The sequence below is a fragment of the Bubalus bubalis genome, chromosome 15 (assembly GCF_019923935.1).
Source record: "Bubalus bubalis isolate 160015118507 breed Murrah chromosome 15, NDDB_SH_1, whole genome shotgun sequence".
Lineage (NCBI taxonomy): Eukaryota > Metazoa > Chordata > Mammalia > Artiodactyla > Bovidae > Bubalus > Bubalus bubalis.
Window position 1 is genome coordinate 23196264 of NC_059171.1, and position 26069 is coordinate 23222332.

Sequence of the window (26069 nt, forward strand, 5' to 3'; positions counted from 1 at the left end):
AGCATTACCGCTTTTCAGTATTTTTTCCATCCTAACTAGACTATGTTAAATTCTATTCCCCGTATACCTACTCAATGCCTGCTATTGGTATTTAGTATCTCAACTAGACTTTCAAGACCCCAAACTGTGCAAATGTGAGAAATAATTCACTACAGAGCTATAAATTTCACAGCTCAAAAACCCCTGAAGATTATTAATGAGGCACCATGCAATTAGCTTATACAAAGTGAAGCTAGGAATCATGCATAATGTAAAACAGAAACTGCTAACCACTGACTCATGGAAGATCATTTAAGCTAGTTTTCATGGATATGAAGAATTGATATTTAACACAATTCCTGAGAAGATTCTTATTGCTCTAATAACATGGAAAGAATTTAGTTTCTTACAGATTTGCTAAGGGGAAAATAGAAGGCAGTTTATGATTAAAGCTATTTTGAACCATGTGAAATTGAAAAAGTTGTTTAACATTTTAGAGTCTCAGTTTTTGCTTATGCAAAATGGGCATAATGATATCTTTCTCATAAAATTGTTGTGAAAATTATTTTATAAATTAATGTAACACCTAGAATTGTAACACATAGTTAATGCCTAATGAAATACTGTATATCATATATTAGGGCAATGTGTCACTTTTCCATCCAGCCAAAATTCTTGTTTTACTGGGAATTCTGTATTTCTGTGGAAACATCTTTCTTTAGCAATATTAGAAACATTAGGCAAACTCTCGCATAGAATAAATAGCATGCCTGTACGCTAGTGGTTCAGAAGGAATAGAATCAGCCTCCAATGCAGGAGACCTGGGTTTAATCCTTGGGTCAGGAAGATCTCCTGGAGAAGGGAATGGCAACCCACTCTAGTATTCTTGCCTGGAGAATCCCACAGACAGAGGATCCTATTGGGCTACAGTCCATAGGGTCACAAAGAGACACGACTAAGTGACTAACACTTTTTTAATACGTTAACTCATCTTATCTTCAAAATAATCCTACAACATAAATACTTTTATTATACTTAGAGATGAAGAAACTGAGACACAGGAGTTAAGCAACTTGCCTGGGGTCGTACAGCTACCGCTGTTGTAAATGCAGTTTGAACTCAGTCAGCTGACATCATAGTACAGGTTTTTAAACCATCTCTTAAGTGTGATAAGCCAGTTAATGAGTATACACTTAAAATAATACATAAATAATTTATCTTGGCTACTTTCCCACCAAATATTTCAGGTTTTGAAATGGTCTTCAATATATTTTTTCATATATGTTTATGATATACTTCATTTATCAGTAATAATAATAATTGCATGTATAGTAAACTATACAGTATATAGTATATATCAAAATGTTTGATAAAAGTGGAAGTGCCTGGCTTAACCCTAAATATATATATAAAAAGCCTTTATGATTACATTTTAGGTACAATGTTTAAAAATATAAGGCATATTTGATAGACTTTCCACCCATATAGGAGAAAGTTTTAGTGTTTTAAACTTTGAAGTATAATCCTAATTCTCATGAAGACCCCTTAATATGTGTGTATTAACTACTTTTCATCTATTGCTATGCTTTCGTTTGGTCATTGACCATCAGATATGCATTGCAGTTTTCAAATGTGTGAGACATACACTTTAACTATAATAAGCTTGACTATTAAGATTGATTTAAATAATCTGTGTGTATATCATTTAGATATTTATGCATTGTGAGCATCTAGAGGAAACGAAACTCATATCTCTCTATTCTTGGCATTTTCTATATAGTAGATATTTAGTTGAATATCTAATTTCAATCTAGTTTATCTAGTTTATTGAATGAATAATGAATATACTTAATTTCTAATAAAGTGATTATTTTAAAAGCAGAATAACCTAAATAGGTTTCTCAAAATAGAAATGGTACATCGAGACTGTTTTAAATACTGATCAGTTATTAATAATTGGAATGAGTTTATACATAATGTTATATCATTAATGTGGCAAAAAAACATATGTGAACAATGTAAGCCAAATTGTTACAAGCTTTAATATCATTCACACACAACAAAATCCTGGTATTTGTACTCAAACTATACACATGGATTCTTTTATTTATATTTTGACTCCTTTTATACAGAACATGGTTTGAGAAATGTGTCCAGATTGACTTCCATACTGAACAAAGGTCCCCTAGGTCAGGAGCATGTAGTTACAGCTAAATCTGTTTCATTGGTTAGACTTCCTTTCTCCTTTGTCCCCCATAGAAATCAAGGCACTGATTCTAGAAGGGAGGGCCAGCCCCTACTGGTGAGCACTTGACTGATTCTCTGAAAGTGAAGTAGTATAGTTCTTCTGTATCAGTTGATTTGGGGGAAAAAAAAAAAAAAAATGAAAACCACTCTCATGGTCAGCCTTACTTTATAGATACTTTAAGTGTTTACAATATTTGTGTTATTAAAGAGTCTCACAGATTAGATAAGCTTTGTTTGATTTGACTCAGTAGCACCTTCACACTTCTGCTGACTAGTTTGCCAAGCTTTTAATTTTTTGCACCCTACTTTCAATAACTTGTCTCATAAAAATCTGCCTTCCCAAAGGGTACTATATTTATCACAGCACTTAGTATATAGCTCAACAATTTCATCATTTTTTTCTCTTTGGAGTGGGAAATGTTCCTCGATCCTATTCTTCCAGGCTTGCTGTAGACTCTTCCCATGACTTTCAAATCTCAGAGTATCAGGTATAATATATTTTAAGTTAAAAACGTAGGTGAGTTGTAAATAATTTAGGTCATAGAGGAAACTAAGGGTTCAAATCATGAAAACAACATGTAACCAGAAGAGAAAGAAACCTTTATTTTTGTTTTTAATTTTTAAATATATTATCAGTATCAAGAATGCTTTGGGTTGGTTGGTTTGTTTTTTGCCTTGTGATTGTCTAAAACAGTAATAACGAAGAGACAGTCTAAAAGGTGGCGGGAAGATTGCAGTGGATTGAAGCCTGAGGAGTACACATAGCTCAGTATCTAAGGGTGACTTTGTGTAGAATAGAGCTTTCTCTCTGTTCCACTGAATGCCTTTGGGGTACTTCTCACAAAGACACTACTGAATAGAATTTACCACCTTCTAATGTAAATGGGCCATCTACAGTTGATTCGTCTGTGAATCTATTTCCTGCTCTCTAGATTCTTTATACAAACATTTTTATTTCCACCACACCACTTTCTCTGACCCCACCATTTTCTTTGGTATTAAAATACCCAAGTAAAGTAAATTAGAATCACTTCATTTATTGCTTCGCCAATAAAAATAGTAGCGTTTCCTTAAGTATAAACCCGGCATGTTGAATTTTCATTTTTATTGTCTCCTTCACACTCGAGATTTGCGTTTAGACTTGACAAAAATTCCATAATGGGAAGGCTTATAATGACATTATTGTAAGCTGTAAGGACCTATGAGATCATCTTCCAGTGGGGAAGGGTGAGACTGGAGAGGTTAAGTGATTGGACTCAGGTCACCGGGCTGGATCCACTGCTTTCCAGGCCCCTGAGCCCTGCGCAGATTTCTCTGACAGCCTCGTGTGAGGAGGGCTACTCGAGCAACTTACTTTTCCCTTCCCAAGGTTTCTGCGCTCACACTCTTCTGCACATTGCACCAAGTGCAAGCCCAGAAATTCTGCCAGGAGCAAAACAACACTCCTTAAACACTCTGTGACTTTCAGAGCCGTATAAAATAAAAGGTTGAAGTTAATGGCTGCCAGTTTGGAGGGAGTAGTTCCTCTTTGGAGCCAAATGTATGTGGAGAACAGATGAGACTGTGGGAGTGAAGTTGGCAAAAGGGAAAGAGAAATGAGTCTATTCTTTTTTGAAAATGAAAGTATAATAAATATCTGGATAACTTAGATGTTTATTACTCATTTAAAGATTCTTCCCATTTGAAAAATGAAGTATCTGTACCTTTAGTATGAGTACTCTTAAACAATGACTTTATATTATTGTTCAAATTTAACAAAATGATTATTTTAATTTGGAAGTTAAGAGATTGTTTTAATGATCTGTATATATGGAATTATTTGTGTTCCCTTTCTTCAAAGATCATTATTTCTTATACTAAGGTTTCTATGTTTAAGCAGTGACTCATATTAAGATAATGTATTCAGCCATTTTGAGAACTAAAAGCAAATATACCTCAGAGATAATGATTATTTAAATTCTGGGTTCATAGAGATAAAACTGTCTTTGACATAAGGAGTATGTATATAGTAGCCAAGAATTCTATCATTGTATTTCACACTCATTTTGTTTTTGAAAAGTCTCTTATCATGTTTGCGATCCCACATACCACAGTGAACTTGGAGACATTTGTTAGCTGAAGTTCTCTGGAATTTCACTCTCATGCCATCCTTAAATGATATTTTATAGAAATGTGCTCAAGAAAAACAGTATTCTACTGAAACCTTCCTGGGACTTCCATTCATAAATCTATTCTGTGCCTAATGGTATATAGTGTCGTGATTCTTATTATAGCACAGTACTGGTGTCCTTCCCTTTTAGACTTTTCATGTATTTTTAATTTTAAAATATTCTTAATTTCTTTGAACTTCAGTTTGAAAATGTGACTAGCATTTTTTTCCAAGCAATGGAAGTTGGATAATATTTTACTAAGTTATTTTGTCTGTAGGTGAGAGTCTTGATATGAGTTTGAAAATTCTTAAACTAACTTGTCTAAATCTGTTTCTACACCACACACACACACACACACACACACACACACACACTCTTCTTGTTTTCAGACAAAGCACACACCCCCAAAGGAATACTGCTTTTCTCACTCAAGGGACATCCCAATGTATCAATAGCACGGTGACCATTTTATTCTATTTTAAATGGAAACATATTATCTTAATGGATGCCCAGATCCCTGGGTTGGCACGATCCCCTGGAGGAGGGCATGGCAACCCACTCCAGTATTCTGGTCATGAAGAATATTCAGGTGTCACAGCTGAGAAGCTGGTTCTATATCGTCACACAAATAACTTGACCTTTTGGGACCACATGAGGTACGATGATCCTGTTTGTGTAGTTTAAAGTGATACTCTTATTTTCTGAAAGAAAAAACAAATTGTTTACCTCGGTAGCATCAAGTTCAAACATTCATGAGGTGTCCTGTATAACTTTTTAAAGGATATTTAGTAAAAAGCAGTTCATTAGGTGGAAATCATCATCCTAAAGTTTTATAGTTCTAGTCAAATCAGTAATGTTGAGGCTATATACCATGACCAGAATTACTGAGAATACAATTGTGGAGGGCTTTCAGTTATCACTTGACATTTCTCCCCTCTCCAGGTAGTCCAAGATTTTAAGTTATTATGCCCCTGTAGACTAGGCTGCTGGTGAAGGGAATTTTTAGCTCACTGCCACTAGAGACTTCACACAGTTAAAAGGAGAGGGATACAATGTTTTCATGATTGTCAGATTGAATTTGAATTGAATTCCAGTGTGGAGAACTGCTTGGATACATTAACTGAAACTTTTACTGGGTAAAATTTTCCCAGTGGTAGTACAAGGTCAAATCACATGCAGTATCATTTTTTTTTTTTTTCATTTAGATGCAGAGAGTAATTCAACTGGGAGAGATTGGCAGTGGTGGGGGCATCTCATTCCTAAGGGCTAGGAATATTTATATCTGTGTGTGTGTGTGTATATGTATATGTGTTCTTCTGGTACCAGTTATATATATCTAATGTCTACAGTAATTTGGAAGTTCTCCAATACCTAATATCAAATATGTTTTTAAAGCTGAGAGAATAGAAACAGCTATGAATTGTTGAAATAGCTATGAATGTTGTCAAACAGGCCCAGTGCTTTTCACCTATTACCAAGTTATGGAAATAACACATCGGGAAAATTTTCAGCAGCATGAAAGTGTATCTCACGGCATTAGTTTGAGATTTTCTAGTGAGATTTTTTTATATTTCTCAGCTAAAGTCAGTGGAGGCCAAATTTTCCATCAAATGCCACTTCTGGGTGGTTGTTTTTTAAGACTGTAATGTCAGTCTCTTCTCACGGGTCAAATTTTCCTAAGACTTCTAGCTCTTTGTAAGCCTGAGTTTGGAAATCTTAAGCAATTATTTTCAGCAAAATTTGGAATCCCTAAGACAGCATTATGTCACCAGTTTCTTGGGTTAGAATTATCCTCTATTCTTTACCTTTGGACTGCCTACTTTTATCTCCATTAACCTTTTGGCTTGAGTATAAACATTTATTGAAGGCTACCTCCTTTGTCGGTCCAGTAACTCCAAAGGTTAGTGAGAAGTGGATGCTAGTTTGACCTCTTTTATCCACATTAGATGATTCTAATTATTCCTAAGAAATGACACTTCTGACCCATTTTGTCCTTGTCAAGTTTGTCTAGTTGTAGACTGTCTAAGTATGAAACTCTGGGTTCAAACAGTGTCCAGGAGTGCAGATTTTTCTTAAACTTACAAAGCAGAGCCTCAGAAGCACACACTATTTTTTTCTTTTTAAAACATTCCAGCTTAACTGAAATTCAGGTTCCCATTATATCTTAAATTGGTCACCAAAAGAGACTGCCTGGATATAAAGTACAAACTGTAACCTGTAAAACCCCATGGGTTATTTCAATACAGAAAAAAAAAAAGAAGAAGAAAACCTGTGTATAAATGAGGATGAGCTAGGTTTTGCTGAGGTTGCAAGCAACCCTAATATTGCAATAGTTTGTTTTTGGGGGGTTTTTTTGCATGAAAAAAGTTTCCTGGGACTTTCCTTTTGGTCCAGTGGTTCAGATTCTGTGCTCCCAATGCAGGGGACCCAGATTCAACCCCTGCGCAGGGAATTAGATCCTGTGTGCTGCAAGGAGGATCCTGGTGCCTCAACTAAGACCTAGCAGGGCCAAATAAATGTTTTTGAAGTTTCTTTCTCATATTACGTGCCTCTGTGGTTAGGAGGTCTTCCTTCTTTACATGCTTGACAGTCACTTCTACAGAGGCAAGGCATGATGGTGAGTCCATTGGTCTTATAGCTCCTTTGTAAAAGTGACATGAATCACTGCTTACTCAATTTCATTGGTGGAGGAAGTCATATATTCCCATACCTAAATTTAAAAGAGACCTGCAAAATAGAGAGGTGGAAATAATTAATCAATAGCAATAGTGACTACCACCATCTTTAAATTGGATAATCCCTATAAACATTACCAGTGTCTGAGAAATAGGAATTCTGGGAGCACTCTTTGCACATTTTAATTTATTTATTCATGTAGGTAGTTGATACAAGTCTGCACTGTATCTGTGGTGTACAAAGCACCATAGTAGTCACTTGATAAGACAACTTTTGAGGTAGAAATCGTTATCCCCATTTTACAGATACTTATCCTGAAGTTCAGGATGTTTAACTGATTTTCCGGTCTCAGAGTCTGCCAATAGCCGTATCAGGATTATAGCCTAGATCATCTCAATGCAAGGACAGTAATGTCCTTTCTGTCACACGTCAACTATAAAGTTAATAGTGAATCATAAAATGTTTTAAATACCCAGTTATAGAAGCAAAAAATGTTGGTTACCACTGTATTCTTCATACTTTAAGGGGAAAATATTAAATATATCTGATGATTGTGGCATAACAATGTATGTTTGGTATTTTTCCAGCTAAGAGTTCTTTCACGCTCTTAAGTACATTTGATAAGGAAATTCTTTTTTAAACTGTAAGTCAGTACATTTGAATGTTTTTTATATTAGTTTTTTTTTTGCTGCCAAGACAAATAGTCAAAAACTTGGGGACTTAAAACACATAGGTACTATATTAAAGTTCTACCCAGATGGTGCTAATGGTAAAGAACCCACCTGCCATTGCAGGAAACATAAGAGACATGGGTTTGATCCCTGGGTCAGGAAGATTGCTCTGAAGAAGGAAATGACGACCCACTTCAGTATTCTTGCCTGGAAAATGCCATGGACAGAGGTGCCTGGCGGGCCATGGTCCATTGGGTTGCAAAGTTTTGGCTATAGTCCAAGAGTCAGACATGGCTGGAGCACTTAGCATGCATGCATACATCAGAAATCCAGTAGGGGTATCACCAAACTAAAATCAGTTTGTCAGCAGGATGCATTCCTTTCTAGAGGTTCTAGGGAAGAATCTCTTTCCTGCTTATTGAGGTTGTTGGCAGATTTAGTTCCCTAAGGCCACAGAACTGAAATCCCTCTTTTCATCCCTTCCTTCAGTTGAGGCCTGTTCCCAGTTTCTAGATCCCAACACATGCAGTTCATCGCTGCAGTGCGCCCTCTTCAAAGGATGAGAGGCAGGTGGAATCCTTTTCATGTCAAATTTCTTTGACTACTGTTTTGCTTTTCCCTTCTACTTTTAGAAACTTGTGCTTAGATTGGGTCCATGTGGGTAATCTAGGGTCCTGTCACCATATCATAACTCTAAGTCTTAAGCATATTCTTCAAATCCATTTTGCCAAGTAAAATGACATATTCACATGTTCCAAGAGACTAGGGTGTTCATGTTTTGGGCCCTACCATACATTTTACATCCATTCTCTTTTGCCAACATGTTGTACCAATTGTATCCCACCTCTATAGGATGCTAGATAAACATTTTGGTTTCACTTTATTCATTTGTGAAATTATGGAATTAAACTCACTGAATTTTAAAGTTGATTCTGGCCCTTAACATTCTAGACTTGTATGAATCCTTATGGTAGAGATACGGGAAAGTAAACCTAATGATCAATGTGGATATTATTGTTATTTTCTATTCATGGATTTTGCTAGAGTGTAGATTTCATATAATCCTGACTAACACCTTCCTTCTCACACTTGGTAATCTTCTTTGGAGGCAGTCAATCTCTACAAAAGTTGACTTCTTCAGAAAGAAATTGACTTGCCTCCTCAAAACTGTAATAACTGGTCCCTTGAGATGTTTTTTATCTACTTATTCTTTACAGCTTGAGTATAGCTTTCACAGTGTTTCTTTCCTACATTTTTGCTTTTGCCTTATTGATTTGGAATCAAAGAAATTGTTTTCCTTTCAATTCAGTTACTTGAAAAGTCAGCCTTTTCCTGAGCCCAGGCATAATAAAGGTTTGCCAACATTTTAAAAGATACAATGCCTAACTTGCCATTAAGAATAGATATCAAATAATTATATGTATTTGTGCCACAAAGTCAAATCCTCTGAATCTTAATTTGCTTATGTAGAAAAAAAATGGAGAAAATGTTAATACCTAACTTCTGGAGTTGTAAAAATCAAATAAGATAATTCAGGAGAAGTATTTAGCAAGTGTTTCATGGATGTGAACCACTAATACTGTTTTGGAGTAGGAGCTACAGGGATGGACAGGTCATCTGAGTTTGCCCAGGACTTGCACTAAAAGTTCAGCATCCTGGGAAACCCTTCAGTCTTAGGAAAATCCGACGGTTGGTCACCCTCGGAGCAGTAGTGTTTGGAAACAGAGCTAAATATAAATATGGGCTTCATCTTCAACCTAAAGGAAATTATTTAATCTTTGAGGTGCAATATCTTTATCTGAAAATGTATGTGAGGACTGTAAGTAGGAGGTTTTGCCCAAGTAGCAGCAACAGTAGACCTTATTCTTCCTGCTTAAAACATCTTTACCGTCTTCCTTCTGCTGAGAGTTTTAGGCACAAAAAAAAAGTTTTGCTATGAAAAGGTCCTTCAAGATCTGTTTCTAACCTCCTTTTCTAGACACTTATGCTGTTATGGTTCTTTGGCTTATCGATAGTGGTAATGATAGTATCAATGATGATTCCAGTGGTGACAGGAAGCTATTTCCTGTGAACTGTGTGCTCAGTCTTGTCCAACTCTTTACAACCCAAGGACTGTAGCCCACCAGGCTCCTCTGTCCATGGGTTTTCCCAGACAAGAATAATGGAGTGGGTTGCCATTTCCTATTCCAGGGGATCTTCCCGACCCAGGGATTGAACCCACACCTCTTGTGTCTCCTGCATTGGCAGGTGGATTATTCACCACTGTGCCACCGGGGAAACCCTACTGTTACCTAGGGCTTTCTATATATGAAGAACAGCTATAAAGACTTTATATAAGAACTGAAACCAAAGAACCCCAGAACTAGTCACTATTTCCTGTACCTACCACTTTTATACACTGCTCAGACTTTGTCCAGGGCCATTACCAGCAAAGGCAAATTCTTCCTATCTGCCCTTCAAGAGGGAACTTCCCTGATGGCTTAGCAAAAGAATTCACATGCAATACAGGAGACACAGGTTTGATGCCTGGGTCAGGGAGATCCCCTGGAGTAACAAATGGCAGCCCACTCCAGTATTCTTGCTCAGAGGAGCCTGGTAGGCTACAGTCCATGAGGTTGCAAAGATCTGGGCACAACTGAGCATGAGCATGACCCTTCAAGATCCTGTCCCAAGAGTCCACAGGACAGGATGCTTGCCCTTCATTGACCCCAAAACAGTTTACACATGACTTTGCACCCCCTCCCTGATACTTTCTGCCTTACAGTAAACTTGCTTTAATATACCTATATCCTTCACCGAAAAAGCCCCGCTCCTATTCCTAGCACCAAGCACAAGACTGAATCAATAGGTTCCTTTGTGAAATGAATGAAAGACTGTGATATTGGCAGATCAGTTGATTTACTTTACAGCAAAAGATCCCCTCAAGAATTTGTGATCAATATTTAGTTTTCATATTATCTATGGAAAATTGTAAAAACTGATTTACTGTGTCAAAATGCATGTGGCCTTAAGAACTATGGCATACAAAGATTAAATCATTTAAAATGCATGTCTTTCTCATGGAATAAGAGACTACAGTATAAATGAACCAAGTGCCTGTTGTTGAAGTCTGTTATTTAAGATCAGAAGAGAGAAGAAGTTACAAATAACACCACTAAATCCCCCATGGGCAGGTTTAGGGAAATGGTGGAGTCTCTCTTGTGACTTGTTCTGCTTATGATTTGGAGACCTGCTGACCCTGATCTATAGACTTTCCTCATTCTCTAGTAGTACAAGGAGCTGAAATATACACAGTTGAGACCTATTATTTAATTGTCTATCAGTCACTACCATTTCAGATTGAAGAAGCTTGAAAAAAGAAAATCACTCAGTTGTGTCTGACTCTTTGCTACCCCATAGAATACAGTCCATGGCATTCTCCAGGCCAGGATGCTGGAGTGGGTAGCCATTCCCTTCTCCAGGGGATCTTCCCAACCCAGGGACTTAACCCAGGTCTCCTGCATTGCAGGCAGATTCTTTACCAGCTGAGCCACCAGGGAAGCCCAAGAATACTGGAGTGGGTAGCCTGCTCCTTCTGCAGCGGATCTTCCGGACCTAGTAGAACCAGAGTCTCCTGTGTGGCAGGCAGATTCTTTACCAGCGGAGCTACCAAGAAAACCCTTGAAGAAGCTTACTTATTCTCAAATTATATTTTGAAAATGGAAAAACAAGATCATCACTTAGACTAATAACCAGAGGGATAACTTGATAACCCTTTGCCTAGATTGTTTTAAAAAGTTGTAATATGAAATTGCTTTCTTCCCATGGGGCTTTCAGATAACTGTTTCACATGGTTTTACTTTCCAAATACTGAGATAAATAGTTGAAAATTAAAGATTTCAAAATGAATTAAAGTATGGCTATAAAAGGGCTTCCCTGGTGGCTCAGATCATTAAGAATCTTCCTGTAATACAGGAGAGGCAGGTTCAATCCCTGGATTGGGAAGATCCTCTGGAGAAGGGAATGGCAACCCACGCCAGTATTCTTGACTGGAGAATTCCAGGGACAGAGGAGACTGGTGGGCTACAGTCCATGAGCTCACAAAGAGTTGGACATGACTGAGTGATTAACATACTAACTTGACTCTGAAAAATCAGTATACTAGTATTTCTTAGGGTTGATCCAGCTTACCACCTCCTCTGTTTTAATATTTGAAATATTTTTAGACTTATTTTTAAGTTTGTCCACCATGGTTGATTTTTCCATTAAGTATATTTTAGGGTAGTTTTACCTTTTACAATATAATTGATATGTCAAAAATGGGTTAGCATTGATTTGATGCATAGCTTTTAATGTCTTTGCAGTATCAATAAATCTGTAATATCTGCACTATCATTGTTGTCATTTGGCCAGTGAAATGAGGTCTCTGGATTCCTGAGAGATTTGAAATGGCTAGATTATGTAGAACTCCTCAAGTGAATACTTACTAAGGCCAATTTGGGAAATCTGTGATAGCATGTGACACGTTAGCAAATCCCCAAATGGGCAGAGGTGTCTTCGGCAGGATCATGTCTAGGTGAAAATTTAGTTCAAAAATTACCTTGAGAGCCTTGTATTGTACTCCGTGTTGTGGTTTTATGATAGTTAATATACAGAACATGGGCAGGTGAATGATAAACGTCTGAATGCCTGATGAGTTCACTCTGACTCATCGGGAAACACTAGTTTTGCTCAGACTTACTTATTTCCTCCCTGGTTGATTTCCTGCCGTGTTAACATAAAGACAAATAATTTGGGTACCAAACAGCCTAAAATGATGAACCTTATATTTAAAATGTACACTGAAAATATTTTGTTAGAACTAGAGCACACGTCTCCCTGCTTCTGTGCTTCTCAGAGCAAGGAATTGTCATGCTTTAGTTGCTCTGCATCTGAATTTATTCCCAGTTCCTCTTTTATAGTCTTTTTGGAGACAGTGTATAGTGAGTCATTAGCATTAATATTATTTCAGTTTCAGTCAGGCTACATATCCATACTTAGACAAGGGTGCTCGCTGGATTTCATTATTCATTCAGAATAAATTCCTACTCTAATATAAATGTTGCTCAGGATAGAGCTTTGAAATGGATCCTGATTCTTTAAATTCTTTCCTGTCTGTTTCAGGAAATAGTGAGATCCTGTTGATAATAAAGTACAATGTGTCTAAAGTTCACTTCTAAACACTCTGCTCTTTGCAATGAAAGTCATCTGCATTCTCTTTATAATACAGAGCCACAAGAGATCTGTCTAATCTTAGAGATCTGATCCAGTATCATTTAGGGAAAAAAAAAATCTTGATAATAATTCTACCATTCAGATTAGCGAAAGCAGTAAAGCTTTACAGCTTCTGTCGTCTTAAAAAAGATATCATGAGACTGGGGAATAGGACTTGGATTATGGTTTGGGAGATTTAGTTATTTGGGAAAATAAAATGATTAGTACTGTTATTATTCAAGTTTGTAATCAACGAAAGCAAATGGCATCTGTTTGTTATCATTCTTTCCACAGAAGACAAAGGCTCAGGTCCCGATGGTGCTGACTGCTGGTCCCAAGTGGCTGCTGGATGTGACTTGGCAAGGAGTGGAAGACAACAAAAACAACTGCATTGTGTACAGCAAAGGTAACTGCTAGAGCCTTTCGCTCACGCTTTGGAGGTATTGAAACCTGAGCGTTGCAAAACAGCACCAAATGAGCTGGAAGGGGAGTATACAGTAAAATGGGATCCTCTCTCTTCCTTTTTCCCTTGTGCATCTCCCTAACCTGTATTTTCAGCAAAGACTACCGGATTATTTCTTTTTTTTTCCCCTGTTCAGCATAAAACAAAAGGTGTTAGGCCTGTACTTGGCACCATGCACGTTCACCTCACCACGGATTTGAGTGTCTTGACTAGTACCTTCCTCGCAGTTACTTTTATTGATAGCAGGTTTGATGAGATCTCAGATTCCTCTCTGAGGCATTATCCATCAAAAAGTAAATTCCTTTTGAAATGTAGCAGTCTGTGTCAGGGTGTCAAGGTGCGTGCTCCGGGAGGCACTGAATTCCAGCCAGTCTCTTGAAATCACACTGAATGAGAGCAGAGCTGAAAAGGAAGCCATTGCAAAGACTGAGAATTCCTCCCCATGGTGATTTCTGAAGGGCAGGAGGCAAATGGGAGAGAGGAAGCGATGGCTTGCAGAGCTTTGCCTTTGATTTGCTCAGTGTGGCATCAGCCTAGACTGCGTCACACCGCTGTGCCCAGGCTACAAAGGAACCGCCGCTCCCTGACACACGTCGTGGGACGGGCTCAGGCCCCTCTGCGTGTGTGATGTGGTTTGCTGCGCTTTCCTCCATATTCAAGTTCTGGGCCCAAGCTCCGTACTTTGAGAGTGAAATCCCTAATCTCACTTCTTCGTAAATACTGCAAAACCTTGTGCTCCTCATGTTTAATTTCTTTTCGCTTTCTTTTTTAACCAAATAGACCTACTGAGATCAAAGATGTGTTTGCACATTGAACCTAGAAACCATGAAAGCATACAAGGGAACAAGCAAATAAGCACCCCTATCAATATATTAACATATAAAACACTAATCATAACATCAAAGACTCTTAAAAACTTGCTACAAACAATTACAACTTGTTCCTATAATCATTACAATTTGTACACTTATAAGAGGATTGCCTTTAAACTGCTATAAGCCTTTGAAAGTTGAAACACCGGAAAGAGAGAATTTGCAAGCTAAAAAAACAATCTGCACACCAGGATCTGATTATATTCCTTTTCCTTCTGTAATTGCTGGTCCCATACCCACTTATTTTCTAACCCCAAATACCTGTGGTATGCTGGTGGGAGCTTTTAACTAGAAGGGAAGTGAGATTTTCCCAGGATATGTCACTATGTTCTATCAAAATGGAAAGCAATATTACGTGAACCAGCTTGCCCGTGTCCACATTCAGAATGCAAACCACAGAAACGATGGCTTGGAGTGTAGGACCAATGACTGGGAATCAATTTTTGTTGTACAATGTCTTATCTCTATGATGGCGATATAACATGGAGGAACCAAGAGGTAGTTGTTCTTCTACCATAATCCAAATTCATTACATGTTTAAATCAGGCATTCTTTTAGAAGAGAAGATTGTTATATTGTTACATAAGGGGAAAAGCTATAACAAAATTGTAATTCTGTGCTCAGTAGAGTACTTTAATTTGAACATATTCGTGTGTTTGTTTTATAGTTAGATATACCTGAATCCTCCTAGCAATAAACAATTGGGAGTAATTTGCAGAAGCTTATTGATTAACTCATAAAGCATGGCTTAAGCCCAGTTGTGTGCTCAGTTTGTACATGGGTAATAACAGCTACCCTTTATTAAGCACCCCCCAATCCTCTCCTTGGTACTCCCGTACCAAATTCTATGCACTTCCTTCATTGCTCTCTTCACCTCATTTTATGGTCATTTTATATGTTAGAAAAAGAAAAAGTTGTAAACAGTTAGCTATTATTGCCTGCCTTTGCAATCTACTCAATATGAATTCCTAATATACAATAGTTTTTAACCTACAAAAGGTAACTTGATATTGTTCAACTTACAAGACCAGTTTTGGGTATTGCAATTCAAATAACAAGGACTGCAGTAACTACTGTATATGCATTATTTCATTTAATCATTATTTAATACCTCCTAGTAGGTAATTAACATCGTACTCAATTTTACAAAAAGTGAACTTGAGACATGGCTAGATTAGGTATTTGTCATGGTCCTGTAGCTGTGTCTCAGTTTCACTTTTTCAAAAAAGTTTTGTGGTATCCTTGATTTACAATGTTGTGTTAATTTCTGGTGTACGGCAAAGTGATTCAGTTACACATATATATTTCTTTAATATTCTACTAAATGTTTAAAGTGGTGTGCAAATACGTATCTGTCTAATTGAGGGTCTGAGTTATACATGTTAGAATAAGTTCTCCCTGCTTTAAGGTTTCAAACAGCTAGATGAGATAGGTAATATGCTTCTCATTTTACACAACCTGACTTGTAAGTGACTCAGAGCAGTAGTATGGTTGTCTCTGTTCATGGAGAGCTAACAGAGAACCAAATTTGAATCCAGGTTTTGATAATTCCAAATCCTATACTCTCTGAACTGTATGACTACCTTTCCCCTTGACAATATTCCATGCTGAGTAAATTCTCTTATACTACTTAGGCATTTCAGAGTACTTATAATACTCTAAAATCACAGAATATTATAATATGGCACTTTCCAAAGTGCATTTCACACAACCCTAAGATTAAAGGAAAGGTCAAATATTGCCTATTTTGGCCTCTCTTGAAAACTCACAAGGCCTGCTGGTATTAATGCTCTGAGAAGTCCTGTAGTGAAATAAAACAAAAGTCTTTGTAACTCATTTGACTGTATGATATACGAACTTTTTTCCTATGGAGATCCTTAGGAACATTGGAATTAGCGCTCTGGGTGACACCACTTGGGAAAACTCTGCTGTAGACTCTACTCTGATCCCCTAGATGGGCTTCAGAGGCCTGATGCTAACTGCTAGTAATCAGATAGCCTTTGGAGGAAGGGGATAGTTCACTCAAATTTCTGTGAATACCTCAGTATTCTAGGATTATACTAGGGATTGTTCACATCATGGAAAATAGGATCCCAGGAATCAGTGCTACCAGGACTGCATGGGCTCTGAAGCCTTCTGTCTTCACAGATTGTGGGTATGATTCTTGTTGTTGTTCAGTCACTTAGTCATGTCCAATTCTTTGCAACCCCATGGACTGTAGTCCGCCAGGCTCCTCTGTCCATGGAATTCTCCAGGCAAGAATACTGGAGTGGGTTGCCATTTCCTTCTCCAGAGGATCTTCCCAACCCAGGGATCAAACCCGTGTCTCCTGCTTTGCAGGCGGATTCTTTACCCTTGTGACACCAGGGGAGCCCCTGGGTATGATAAGCCTTCTCTAAGCAAAAGAGTTTTGTAGTTGAAAGAAACTGGTGATTTAGATTTAATAGGTACATATTGACTTGGACATCTATAGTGTGTGAGACATTTTCATAACATGTATGTTATTTATCAGTTGGGGCTCTTTTGTTTTCAAATGATAGAAATCCAAATGAAATGGGTTTATGCAAAAAAAAAATGAAAGTGTAAGTGTGTATGTGTGTGTATGTTGAGGGTAGGAGGGTTCATCTGCTCATATAACTGAGAATCAAGGGATATTCTAAACTTCAGGATCGGTTTAATTCAGACGTTCAGACTTCGTCCCCAGACTGTCTCTATCTTCTGCTTCATCTTTCTTTTGTGTGTTTTATTCTCAGAAATGTTCTTGTCAAGTGGTGGGAAGCTCTGAACTTATATTCTACAAGCAGAGCAATGCCCGTGCAAATAGAACTTTTCTGGATTTTGTTTGAGGTACATCACATACAATCCTTGAACCAGTTAATCACTGTGACTCTTCTTTGCAAACTAAAATCCTCTTTAGTTTTGTATATAAGCCAATGAGACACAGGAGACCCAGGGAGACACAGGAGAGGTAGTTTCCCAAATGAAACCTAAGTGCTACTCCATATAATAAAGAATGGTTGCTTGATAGGCTAACATCCATACACCCACATGCAACGCATTACTCCTCATGTCTAAAGAGCTGTCACTGAAGATCAACTCTCACTAACGTCAAAATTACATTGCCTTATTTTGTCTCCTAGCTAAGCACCGCAATACTTATGAATTCCATGCCAAAGTCACTTTCATTGGATCTGGCTATCTGAAAGTATATTAGTACCTATTTATTAATATAAATAGAATGTAAGATGCATATATGTTGTATATTTAAATGCCTTGACTCAAATTTTTGATAATATTTTCCTATGGCATGTAAGATAGACCACTTAATGTGTACCATTATAATTTAAGAGATATACTTACTTTTTGAAGTATTATTAAATGTGGGCTGGTGTTAACATTAAATATAATGATAAAATTTTCATTTCCAGGTGTCCATCTAATAATTATTATAGAATTATATTACTTCATGCTATTTGACAGGCTGCCATCATCCTGTTTTATTCGAGTAAAAAAAAATAGTACTTGGCATTAATATTATAATCTGATGTACTTTTTTTCCTGCCTCAACTACCCCCTGTCATTCCAGAAAGTAATTAGCTCATCCAGACATTGATGGACCAGACTTGTTGGGTTGTCTGGTTTTTGCCATTATTCTCAGCAGACTCCAGATAATTCTAATTTACTTATCTCCAGTGGAAAAATACTAAAAAGCACCATGCTGAGGCTAAAGGGAGACTGCTGGAAGGAGGATGAGCAGAGGTCTGCCCCCTTGCTCCTAAAATCCATGAATACCTGTCAAGCACTGGAAACCCCTTTTCTTTTCTCTATACCTTGATGTTTTTTATAGTGTTTGCACAGTATAGTAACCTTTCTCATTTATGAAAAGTAAATAGGTCACTTTGAGTTTCATGTTTTTGAGCATTCAAAATTAAACCTTTAGCACCATAAAGGTTCTAAATGTGGGTTTGTTCATTGAGCTCCCTCCAAATAAGGGATAATTACATTATTTGGGGTTTTTGGATTTTCATGTCATGTTGTTTTAGAGAGTTACATTCTCTGGGTATTCGGATGAAGAGCATGAACCTTGTCAATCAAAGGAGTGAAAGTATCAGCTAACCCTCACTCTCACCTTAACCATGGAAAATTTGTTTTTATACAAAAGCACAATATTATTGGGAAAAAAAAACAAACAACTATTGCTCAATGGAACCTTGAGCAAATCATTTTTCCTCTTTAAATCATATCTCCTCAGCTGTAAAAATGAAGTAGCAATGGCCATCTCACAGGATTTTTGTGAAGACTCACCCATTCACATAACTGCATATGTTGTCATAAATATTATATTGCAGGTGATCTTATTCTCAGTCCTGTTTTCCCTTTTGGTTATATGTCAGCACAAATTTAGGGGAAATGAAGCCAGGCCTCCACACTGGCATCAAGCAAGTGTGCAAGGAAAGATGGTCATATGATTCCAGATGTATAGCTAAGAATTCGCAGTATCTGCAGAGACCTGTATTACAGAATCAGAGGCCAGAAGCCTTTGCCCAAAGATAGATTTTTCCCCCTTGGGCACATGATATTTCTAATGAAAGTCTTATTTAAAATGCTAGTGTAAAGATAATGATGATAACATTAAAGCAAGCAATAGCAATTACCATTTATTAAGCACTTATCCCTATGCCAGGCATGGTTTTAAGCTCTTTACATATGTTTTCTGATTTACCATTTAGAAAATTATGATGTAAGCAGTATTATTCCCACTTTACAGATGAGGAAACTCAAGTTTGGGGCTTCCCAGGTGGTGCTAGTGGTAAAGAACCCACCTGCCAATGCAGGAGACGAAAGGGATGAGGGTTCGATCCCTGAGTTGGAAAGATCCCTGGAGGAGGGCATGGCAACCCACTCCAGTGTTCTTGCCTGAAGAATCCCCATGGACAGAGGAGCCTTGGCAGGCTATAGTCCATAGGGTCTCAAAAAGTTGGACACGACTGAAGCGGCTTAGCACACACACAAACACAAACTCAAGTTTAGGTAAGTTAAATAATTCAAGGATATATAGGTCATAAGTGATGAAATTTGGATTCAGTCTTGAGTATGTTGACCTTGAATCCCAATTAGCATAATTAGCAGAGTTTGGAAGATACCATTTACTAAGCCAAGATTGTAAGGTATTGGTCTTCCTCACAAATTTACATACATATTAATCAGCAAAACTTTTTCCCCCTCATTCTGTGATTTGGTTTTTCAGAAAAAGTTTTCCAGAACTAAAACAAAAGTGATAGCAGCACCTTCTGCTGATCTCTCTGTTGCTTTGAAGACCACAGGAATTTCAAGTCGTGTAGAAGACTAATCTCCAGTATCTTTCTATGACCATCTTCAAAGTTCTGATTTTGCTTGTTCGCACAAATGTAACGATGCAGTTAATTCAGTTAAGCCCTGATTGGTTGAGTACTGTGCTCAAGGTACGATGAAATAATGACAGTAATTCTAATATGACCTAACTCTGGTGAACAACTTTCTATACACTGACTAAATTGATCAACTGTTTAAAACAAAGATCTGTCATTGTGAAGGACCCTTGCAAAGGTCTGGACTATTTTCCAGCTTAAAATAGAGCATCTGTTTTGTGTTCCTAGAACTTTGAAACAACAGCCTTGTCCAACTTAGCACCCAGTTTTCCTAACTAGCCTACAAGTTCATGTTTACCTTAAAGGACCTAAATCTATGTGAGTAAGAAAGTAATTTGAAAAGAAAAAATTGTGCTCATATTTAAGTGTTCATTTAACCATTTTGTAGTTCATAGAAAATGTATAACTGTTGTCTAGTTTTACAATATTCTTAAAAGAGGGTGGGTGCCTGAACCAAATATTTAGCAGCAGGAATTATAAAATCATAAGGCGATTAAGTTAGCTAGTCGCAGAATTCCAATATTGCTTTTTAAATGACTTCAGGATATAGGAGGTACTAAGGTTATTATCTGTTATCAGGAATACAGTGGAATTGTACAACTGGATAATAACCAAACAAACTGACACAATGTAAAATTACATTATCAGTGTGTTAAAACAAAATTGCGCCCTAAAGGAGTCCACATGCCAGCTCAGAGCTGCAGTGTAATTATGCTTAACTCTGATAATTAAAATACAGCGGAGATCAACAGAATCATTTTCATTAAGAAAATTATTAATGATGGTGGTATAACAGTAATTGATTGCAGAGCACCACAGGATAACGCAATGCCGAAAACCCAACATGTTTCATGAACATCTGAGGCTTTTTCTGGTTATGTTCTCTAAGAATGAGAGATGTTTGGAGGAGTAAGCAATTTATTATGCCTGTTCTAGGAATCAGTTATTGTAAAAATGCTTGCTTTAGAAAACCATCGTTTTGATTCAAATTGTCATTTCTGAGGGGTTCTTAAGGTCAAGGCAAGTGACCCCACCAGTGAATGTGTTATTTACAATGGAGCTGTCTGTTGCAAATTGCAGAATGACAGCAACTTCAGCAAATATCGGGCCTTCTGCCTTTTCCATTTTTAACTATGCATTTACTGTTTTTACAATTATGTTAGTGATTTACTGATGTTATTTCAGTCTGAATCTGGTCGTACTGAATAGTTTATGTCCTGAGTTGTTATTAATGTGTGCTATTTGATGTGAAAAAATACACTTGTTTTCGTATCCACATCACTGTGAGTTTCCTTAATGAAATGTTGGTAAATGATCCTGCACAATAATACCATTAATTATTTTCATGGATTAGATGCATTCTCATATGTTGGAGAAAAAAATATCCCAAACCATCCTGATCCATTCATGAATGAAGCTTCTGTCTCTTAGGGGTAAAAACCCAGGTAGGATGTTGGCAAATGATAAGAACTAAGAATATATCAGTTTCATAAGTATAAAAATGAAAAATGAAGAGTGGGGTCTTTTGAGAGGTGACTCACTATCATTCAAGGATGTTAGCTTGTCATTCAAAGTGATGCTAATCTTGAAAGCTACCCCCAAAAGTATCTTTGTCAGCTAAAATGAGGGACAACTCTTTAGGGAATGTTTTCAGAGTAAGATATTGTGAATAATTCTTTAAAACAGTGTATTACATACAAAAAATTATTATATTATAATTTCAACTAAAAAAGGAGAATATGAGGTTTTGTGCCTAGTATGATTATAATTATATTTTAAAATATATATGTACAGTGAAACACACAAAAAGAAATAGCTTGAAACTATATTTCTGTAAAGGTGATGTGGTTTGGTAAAAATTTTTGTATTCCTATTTTATAGTTTTCCTCACTTTATTTTTCTTATATAATTCAAGAAAAATATTTGGAAATGAAAATTGCTTTTTGTTTTAACTACATTCCAGCTCTTCCTTTTATACAATTCAAATTAAAAGAACAAAAATCTTTGCCTTACCCATGAAATCCCTCATCCCTGGAAATTAAATTATTTTCTAGTGATACATATTTTTCTTTAGTGTCTCTATAAATGTCCTGGCACTTTGTATTTCATAAGATAATTTTTCCAAATAAAGTAAAAGTAATTGAGCACATGCTGTGCACATGATACAGCCCAGGTGTCATGAGGGGTACAGAGGAACATGAAACACACCCCTGGGTTAAGGAGTTTATTGAAAGAGCTTAATTAATGGAGGTTGCATAATACTGAGTTCTGTCTTACATGGTCAAGGCAAAGTTGATAGAGGATGGGAAATTTTAGTTAGATATTGAAAGTTGAATACATATTTGAGAAAAGGGGAAGGCATTGGGGGAGGTTGAAATTCTGTGTCTAAAAGTTTACAGGCCATGGTTCATACAGTCATGAAAGTGTCAGTCTTTAGTCAGAGCAGAGAATTTACAAATAAGACCAGTGAGAGGCAAGCCTGCAAATGTTTCTGAGGGTCCTGTTGTATGTTCAGTTGAGTGCTCAGTCTGAAGACCTCATCGTGGAAATGGTAGAGAGCTACAGAAAGTTCTGAGGCCCACGTGATCACACTGGCATTTTAGTAAGATTATTGATTATCGTGTCAAAGGTGAAGCTCAGATCCATCCTTTAATAAAAAAAACAAGACTTTAGCTGTCAAGAAAAGAATGTTGGTAGCTACATCCTTCTAGAAGATAATATAAATCTTCTGCTTTTCTCCACTCATTACCTGACTACAACAGTTTTTCAACACCAAATAAACATCTGATGCTCTTACCTCTTCACCACCATTGTCCTGCCCAGCAGCCCCTGTCCTTACTTCCAGAGGACCTGGCTTGGAATCCATGAGTCCATCATTCTAATTACTTTCTTGTACCCCCTCTGGCCTTTACTGCCCTGAATACCCTCTTCCTAATCAATCAATCTCTCCACCTTCCCCTCACTTAATCCAAGCAGCAGAAGTTAGGGGAAGTAGTATTTATAAAGTATGCCTGGTCCACAAAGAATGCTATATGAGGTGTGGTCAAAATGAAACAATGAACCATCACCACCACTAACAACAAAGCTACAACAGCAGAAACCGATGCTGACCAGTTTACATCTGAACACCAAGTGAATGTGAACCCTCAGAGTAAGTAGCCTGTCTACTCAGATCTTCCTTCCAAATTCATCTTCAGAGGGACTGTGTTGGACTTATGTCTCCCCAAATATATTCCATCCCCTGATAAATAATGACCTTGCTCCTTGTTTCCCAGATAAAATGGAAAAGTGAAAAATAAAATATAATCCTGCAAAGAATAGCTTCCTTTTGCAGTGTCTGATTACAAGAATCAATATGGCCCTAGAGACCAAGTCTGACCCACCACCGGTTTTTGTACATAAAGTTTAATTGGAATACAGCTACTATGATTTGTTTGTATATTTTGTCTGTAGCTACTTTCACACCGTAACATCAGAGTAGAGTAATTGTGGTAGAGACCATTTAGCCTGTAAAACCTAAAGCGTTCACTGTTTGGCCCTTTATAGAAAAAGCATGGCAACACCTGAACTAAGCCCACAAGGTTACTCCCTTGGCCTAAAAGATCCTACATGGTCTGTCCTAGATACTTCTTTGGGTTCATTTACTGCTACTCCCCAACTGTCCTGTTCCAGTGGTTCAGGCCCTTGCTTTTGTTTGAAAATAAGAAGAATGCCTCTGCCTCAGGGCCTTGGCACTGTGCCCTGCTATGCCCCCACATTGGTCCCTCTCTTGCCTCATTTGAAACTCTTTCCAAATAGTGCCTTCCCAGAGGGTGTGTCTAACTACTCTATCTCTATTTCTCTCATTTTTCTCCATAATATTAGGCTGCTATAACCAAATACCATCGGCTGGTAGCTTAACAAACTTCTCTCGCACATTTCTGGAGGGTGGGAAGTTCAAGATCAAGGAGCAGGCAGATTTGGTGTCTGGTGAGGACCCATCTTCCTGGTTTAAATATGGCTGCCTTCTTGTATCCACATATGGTTGTGTGGCGGGGAGGCAGAGAGAGAGCACGGGCTTCCTCCCTCATGTATCTCATAAGGGCATCAGGCCAATGAAGTCTCCACCTTCATGGTCTAATTACCTCCCAAAGGCTTCACCTCTTGTACTATCACATAGGGCTTCAACATTAAAGTTTAGAGTTGGGGACACATTCAGTCGATAATATCTTTCTCATTTATCTTCATATTTGACATTTTAGAATTTATTTTAAAAATTTAGTGTCATCCTCCTATCCCTAGAATGTGAGTTTTTTAAGGACAGTAATTTTTGTCTGTTTTTTTAGCTATCTATGATACATAGTCGGAGAAGGCAATGGCACCCCACTCCAGTATTCTTGCCTGGAAAACCCCATGGATGGAGGAGCCTGATAGGCTGCAGTCCATGGGGTCACGAGGAGTTGGACACGACTGAACGACTTCTCTTTCACTTTCCACTTTCATGCATTGGAGAAGGAAATGGCAACCCACTCCAGTGTTCTTGCCTGGAGAATCCCAGGGACGGAGGAGCCTGGTGGGCTGCCGTCTATGGGGTTGCACAGAGTCAGACATGACTGAAGTGACTTAGCAATGATACATAGTAGGTGCTCACTAAATATTTATGAAGGAATTAATGGGTAAATGAATGACTTACAGATTTTTAAAACATGGAAATCAATATAAATTATGCATTTAATAGTGTTCTCCCAATCAGATAATCTGACTGTTGCACTTTCTGAGATGTGCTCAAACTTTATTCCTTAACTTCCTTAACTATTGAATTTTAACTCTCATATTTATAATGTACAGAATCTTTGCCTGACTGTAACCTTTTTTCAACACCTTGCTGTTTTTAGTATGGATATTCTTTCCTTTATCTCTGAAAATTGGAGGTAGAGGATGATTAGGAAATTGTATGTCCTGTGCATTGTTTCTTACTTTTTCCACCTATATTTGTCCCTGTATTTAGTGTTGAAGCTTTCCTCAAGAGGCTGGAGATCCATATCTACTTTATCATCATATAAGAGTGGGGCACTAAGGGCTGAATGCAAGAGCAGCCTGAGAAGGCAGAACTTGTCAACTGGTAGCTTTTTGGGGGGGTCATAGGATGGTAACCTAGCCATGGTAATGATGTCTCCCTATGCAGTGTATGTAATTTTTTATCTTAGCACGATTAGCTTCTCTAGAGAATGCCAGTCTCAGAGAACACCAGTCTCATCTCTGAGATAGATGAGCTTCATAGCCAGCAATCTGAGGACTTTGTGGGCAGACTGGACCAGGTGGTGTTTGGGGAAAGTCCTATCTCGTTTTTGAGAATGTAGATGTTCCCTTAGTCTTCTAACTCTGGTGACACTGTAGTATAACCCTTGGCCGAGTATATTTCTCTATATCTAAAACCTCTATTCCAGTTCTGCATGGACTAAGCCTCCATTTCCTAACAGAGTAGGAAAGTAATGTCAGTTAGCTCTGCAGGGAATGGCGGAGCAAGTAACTAACAGCTTCTTACTTGGAAAGCCAGTCCTGTACTGGCGCTTAGCTCCACTGCTCACCCTATCTTTCAAGGTGCCAGGTGTCTTTACTTTCTGATCTTTTCCAGGATTCTGCAGAATCAGTCCGCTTGCTACATGTTGGCCAGCTGCTCTTCAAATACTTGGATTTCAGCTTTCTGTGCTCTGGTGTGTCATCTATCACTCCATCAATTTGCTAGCTTCCAAGATGTTGTTGACTTCTGTTGCCTACTCTGCCCCATCTCTTTGCCCTTATCATCTTTTTTCTTCTCTACTGTCATGTTAGTGAAAGGGAGAAGAAATAAATGCATGCAATCAATTCATCATACTTAACGGGAAGCCCTCTCTGCTTCCTTTCTTAGGTAAGCTTCTGCAAAGTTTTTTTTTTTTTTTTTGCATGCATTCTTTTAACTCTCTAAATTCCAGCATCTTCTGTCTTATTCAGTTTCTGCCTTCATGAATCCATTGGAGTTTGTCAGAGGTCTCCTATGGTTTACTTGTTGTCAGCTTTTCACTCCACGAGGCTTGATCTGATTTATCCCTTTCCACACACAGGGCCAGGTTTCTCGATCACTGTCCAGCCACTAAATATTGTCATTCTGTAGTTTTCTTTCTTCTCATTTCTGTGTTTCCTGAAGCTTATCTCATCTAAATTTTTTAACTACCCTACTCCTTATAGTTTCATTTCTTGCTTATCCTTCACAGCTATGCTGTACAGTCAGTCCCCTATATACAAGTGAATTTCATTCCAAGAGTGCATTTGTAAGTCCAATTTGTTTGTAAGACCAACAAAGTTAGCCTAGGTACCCACCTAACGCAATCAACTATTTAGTACTGTACTGTAAT

The 26069-nt window shown here is 37.7% G+C and overlaps 1 protein-coding gene across 2 annotated transcripts in view; it reads left to right on the forward strand.

Moving 5' to 3' along the window:
• Positions 1-26069, forward strand: part of ZFPM2 (zinc finger protein, FOG family member 2) — a 538352-nt gene that overhangs the window by 342996 nt on the left and 169287 nt on the right. For both annotated transcript variants that reach the window (XM_045162789.1, XM_045162790.1), the window contains one exon: positions 13250-13361. In XM_045162789.1, coding sequence (XP_045018724.1) covers positions 13250-13361 — 112 coding nt within the window. The remainder of the gene's footprint in view (positions 1-13249; positions 13362-26069) is intronic.